Source organism: Diadema antillarum, unplaced genomic scaffold (genome assembly GCF_040938485.1).
Source record: "Diadema antillarum isolate AM-2024a unplaced genomic scaffold, OU_Dant_1.0 seq00000030_RagTag, whole genome shotgun sequence".
Classification (NCBI taxonomy): Eukaryota; Metazoa; Echinodermata; class Echinoidea; order Diadematoida; family Diadematidae; genus Diadema; species Diadema antillarum.
In genome coordinates, this window is record NW_027271146.1 from 1,420,737 (window position 1) to 1,426,405 (window position 5,669).

Below are 5,669 nucleotides of genomic sequence, written 5' to 3' on the forward strand. Positions count from 1 at the left end.
AATATGCAGGATTTATAGCACATTCTGAGCTAAATTTTAGGTCATTTAGAAAATAAAATATTTCACTAAGGAGGCTGACAATCGCTAGTTTACCGAAACTAGGGGCCCTCAACCATACAAGTTACTACTAATATGACACTAGTCTCTGTCTATCTTACAAACGGCAAAATTTGCACATGAAGTTTACTTCGCTAGTGTTTCTAAGTTTAAAAATGACCATTTAATCGCAGAGGGCACCCTTCAAAATACAATTCAAATAATGCCATTAATATACAACCCAATATAAATTTGAGGTACAGTGGAAACTCGATATATAGATCAGTGTTCTACTGTTCTTTATAACAAGATTCCCCTGTATTAAAAAATGTAGTGTTCATATTTACCTAGAAGGTTGCCAGAATATAATCTGCAAATCATATTTGAACTACATTTCAGTTTTAATTTTATTTTAATTTTAATGTTGTCTTTTCCCCCCTACAGCCCCCCCCCCCCTCCTTCCAACTTATGATTACTTCAAGTTCAGGCTGGTTAAACACCGATAGACATGGCTAAGAAAAAGCCTTTCCATCTTCGGTTGCGATGTAGTATTGATTCGGAGGCCCGGAAGCCCTCAAAAAAACAGTCAACAGTAAAGTTAGTAAACAGTAATGAAGCTGCTTCCCGAACAACAAAGTGGCGACATAAGTTGAAGGCCAACAACCCACAAGAATACACAAAATTGTTGAAAAAAGCTGCGGAATATAACAAGTTACAGAGGATCGAAATGTCCCTAGCGGAGTCCACCTTAAAGAAGAGAAATATCTCCACTGAAGAGAAGGAAAAGTCTGAAAAGTTCCTAGAACAAAAGAAGCGGTGTAATGCGACTGCAGCTCTGCGAATGAGGAAAATGAGAGCAAAGAAAAAGGAGGAGCAACTACGGCTTCAATCAAACAAAATGAAACAAACACCTAGCACCAGAGCTCAAGACAAAAGGCAAAAAGAAAAATTACAAGCACAGGCAAGAAAGAAGCGAGAGAGACGAGCAGCAATGTCAAAAGAAGAACATGAGCAATACAACGCAATGCGACGAGAGAAATACAAGCAGAAAAAAGAAAAAGAAAAGCTTATGTGGATTGAATCGCAGAAGCTCAAGGCTCGAGAAGCAGAGCTAAAGAAAGAAGAGGAACGTTTGAAAGAAATTGCAGAGGCATTCGATCAGAAACATGCGGAGTTGGAAGTCACTCGCAAGAAACTCTCATCTGCAGGATGTGACGTGAGAAGTTCTTCGGCTAGAAGAAAAAGTTTGGAGAGAGTAAGGGCAGTTATGCCACAAGACCGAGAAAAGTGTGTTTCTACGATGATAGATCTATTTCAGAAGTCCTCTCCAAAAAAGCGTGCAGCACTGAAGAAGAGAGGAATGCACACTGGCCTTGAGGATGCCCATCATGAAGTCCAAAATCTCCTGACATCAAGCATTAGTGAGGAAATGGGCAGACTAAAGAGGAGCAAGAAGAAGAAAGACCTAGAAAAAAGAAGGAATATTGCTGCATCACTAAAGATCTTGAGCAAGTACCGACTTCAGAAAAAAGGATCGGCTCTCTTGCAGATGGGCCGCAAGATCATCTCCTCGGCAAGCAAGAAGAAGCAAATGCACGACAAGAGAAAGCTGTCCCCAGAGGTAGCAAGCGCAGTCATCTCGTTCTACGAAGAATCAGCCATCGACCTGCCTGATAAGAAAATGGTATCCATGAAGACCATGAAAAATATTCGATATCTTCAACAGTCAGTGGCGGCTTTGTTCTTGAAGTTCAAATCACAGAATCCAGACATGAAAGTAGGTGCAAAAACATTCTACAGCCTCCGGCCACATCATGTAAAGCTCCAAGGATCAATCAAATTCAGGGCATGTTTGTGCGAATACTGCACAAATATTGAGTTGAAGGCAACAGCAATTAATAATTTAGCACACAGTTACGGAATGAAGTCCTTCTTTGATGGCGTTCACTCAGTGAATCGCGTCACAATGTGTCCCAAGTCTGAAGGAGCGAAGACGTACATGCGACATTGCTCCGAGAGGAAATGCAAAGAATGTGGTCCCAAATTGTTGAGATCTTACCTGAGACCGCTGGTGGAAAAACACGGCCCTAAGCATATGACATGGAAGAAATGGATTCGGGTCAGAGTGGACGAGAATGGGAAGACGATCACCAAGCAACAGATTGTCACCAACGACGGGACAGTATCTCAATGTCTGGAGGAACTTGAAGGGGAGACGGTCACTATCAGTAAGCATCTGCATAGTGCGTCTTGGCAATCTCAGCAGTTTGCTACACTTACCAAGGACATGCCAAACAACTGGGTCGTCATGGTCTTGGACTTTGCAGAGAACTTTGTATGCAAGTACCAAGACGAAATACAAAGCGCACATTGGTATCACACAAACGTCACAATCCACCCTATTGTTTGCTATCACAGATGTCCAACATGTGATGAGACAATGCAGGAGTCACTCGTCTTCATAACAGGCGATAATCGACATACATATCATGCAGTGCACCAGTTCATGTCACAGGCAGTACAGCATCTCCGGCAAAACATGGAAATTGACAAGATCATCAGATTTACAGATCAATGTGCAGCCCAATACAAAAGTAGAGGACCATTCAAGGACATTGCTCTTGCACAGCAACATTACCAAGTTCCAGTAGAGCATCACTATTTTGGTGCCAGACATGGGAAAGGTCCGAGCGATGGGGAAACGGCTGTTGTGAAACGACAAGCTTCATTAGCTATTAGTTCTGGGCGTAAAGTAATGAACAATGCAAAAGATGTATATGAGTTCTGCCAAGATGAATTGACAATACAACCAAGCCAAGCCGAATGTCTCCACTTTCAACGGAAAGTGTTCTTCGTAGAGGAAATGAATCACAACAGAGATCACAAGGACGTCCAGACCATCAAGGGCACCAGGCAACTGCACTGTGTAAAGGGTGAAAGCAGTGGACGGCTGTGGACAAGGAACCTGTCTTGTTTCTGTAAAGGCTGTGTTCTCGGGAATCAGCAGTGTGACAGCAGAGGGACTGTAGATGACTGGAAAAGTGAAAAGCTGTTTGCTGCTACGATTGAGACATCTCATGGTAAGAACTAAATTAACCTTAATATTTACCTAGAAGGTTGCCAATATATATATTCATTTAGTATTATTGACTAATGCTAGTTATTTGTGATCCAAGCAGAAAGTTTTCAAACAGACCCATCTTATTCATTGGTTGTTTTAAAGTCAGTGGTTAATATTGTGGGTCGATTTAAAAAATTGTACAACTGCGATGTCTAAGCAGTGTAACAATGTTCAAGTGGATGAATAAACGGCCAAGAATATAAAAGTTTTGAAAATCCTGCCTTCACTATCCAGATTTCTATGAATAAAGAATGAACCATTTCAGTAACAGTTTATTCAACACTATAGCCAATGGGGAAATTTGAGCATCGTAAAACAGTCATTGCAAATTTACATTTTTGCAGTAGTATTTGAATTATCATTTTCACAGCAATTTTTGCAGGGCTTCATTTCTACACTATATCAGATTTACTAGTAGCACGTGGGACCATGTAGCTCAGATTTTTTTCAACTGGATTCATTGTTAACCAATGCCTTTAACATATATTTCTGTAAGTCCAGGGTTTTTGAAAGATGTTCTTAAACTTATAACTCATGAATTGCTGCTGCACATTACACCATTGTCTTGCCATACGCTGCCACGATGACCAAATGTTGTTCTATACTACAGAGTTAAATATGTGCGCACTATCTGTACATATTTTTCTTTGGATAGACCAATGTTTTTGTTCGTTACAGAGTGGTACAACAGCAAAATTGTGTAAGTGTGAGGTGTTCTTTACAGATACAGGTGATACTGAAGACCCGTCTTCCATGACTGTTGCAGATGATGACTTGGATGCTGACGGCCCGTCTTCCATGACTGATGCAGATGATTACTGGGAAAGCGAATCCTCCCCTTCCTCTTCACCTGTGAAACAACTGCATGTTACCGGTTTGTACAAATCAGTAATATCGCTGTTTATGTTTTCTTCAACCCTTTTTTATATTAGGGAGTTAATTTTGGCGATATGAAAAACAGTTTATTTGTCCCTCGGATGAAACATTTAAGGTAGTCAATGCCTTTTGCAGAGCCCACAAAATGCCCCAATCATTGTTTGAAACCAAAGATATTAGTATTTGGGCAATATCTGTGAAATTTCGAAATCAAAAGTTGTGTAGAATTCAAAAGATAACAGTTGTAGTGTAGTCGGCATTCAAGCAACAACAGTGCATTTATCGTTCGGGGACTGTAATATAATACTTAAAATCCAAATAATAATGTCAGTAGGTATACGAATGTCATAGTAAAGAATTCACTTATTTCTTTTTGCTGTATTTTTAGTGATAAAATATACCATGAACATGATCAATCGATCAAACAGGTCTGTAAAAGGTAGACTAAGTCTAGAATAAATGTAAGGCCTTATAATAAATATACCAAAATAATTTGAATCATAGTTTTCAACTTAACTCCATAAATAAAGTTGCACAGAGGTTTCACAATATTGTCTGCTTGAATACTGTAGTGTTCCCACTAATTCTGACAAATTTCATGCAAAAGTCATTGTCTACCATTAAGGTCTTTTTTATGTATAATCTTCAACTTTCACAGATAACGTGGTCATAGGTTTATGGAGAGACATACCAGTTCAATTCTGTTCAAATGAGTTTTTCTGTGGATCAAAATTCTCTTTCAGAATAACTATGTCTGAATGCAGGAGGATGTATGTCTTCTTTCATATTAAAGATCACTGGAGATCCTTTTACTGATTATGTTACGTGCAGTACTGGTTATCTGAGAATTGTCTATTGGTGACAGTTTTCTTCTATTTTGCAAAAGCATTGTTACTTTATAATTTTAGATATTTTATCTTTATTCACATATACAGCTTATCGCCAAACTCAGGACCTTCAAACTGGGGATTTTGTTGCCGTTGTATATGGTAAGACGTGGTGGGTCGGAGAAGTCCTGGAGCTGAAAGGAGAAGATGCACATATCAACTTCTTACTCAATAAGGGTGATAACAAGTACTCTTGGCCAGACAAACCGGAGCAAGACTGGATTCGGAGAACTGGGATCTTTGCCATCTTCCCCTCTCCACCAATTCCTGTGTCCTCAAGACATCTTGGATTTGAAGAAAACACTTTTCGTTCACTGGCAACTAGAATCGACACATTCATCAATCTTGAAGAATAGGATTAGTAGGACAGGATGCTGCATTTTAGAACAGGAACATGTATATGTGAATTAAAACAGCCTCAGGACAGCTTTGGCATTCTTCAAATTTTCTAAAATGTTTTATTGGAAGAGTATATGTAAGGAATAAAATACAATGTTTAATGGTGAAAATTCACCTTCCGTATCTCATTCCATTGTATGTTTGCCTTTTTTCATTCTTCCCATGAAAGATATTAAAATTAGCAAATGCCGAAGCTGTTTCGATCCTTTTATGTTATGAGGCACTACTGGCCAGGATCTCCTGCACATCATTCAGTGTAGAGTCTTAGTGCTGTAGTATTCGGTTATTTTAAAACCCAGTTAACCTACTTCAAAAATATGGTTGTGTTTCGGTCATATAATGTACAAATT

General features: G+C 39.2%; 1 protein-coding gene across 1 annotated transcript; it reads left to right on the forward strand.

Moving 5' to 3' along the window:
- The first annotated feature begins 504 nt into the window (after positions 1–504).
- On the forward strand, positions 505–5,276 carry LOC139725272 (uncharacterized). The gene is made up of 4 exons (XM_071636359.1): positions 505–3,116; positions 3,882–4,031; positions 4,692–4,706; positions 4,969–5,276. Exons 1-4 carry the CDS (start codon positions 545–547, stop codon positions 5,274–5,276), a joined length of 3,045 nt encoding a protein of 1,014 aa, XP_071492460.1. The 5' UTR covers positions 505–544.
- Positions 5,277–5,669: the final 393 nt, after the last annotated feature.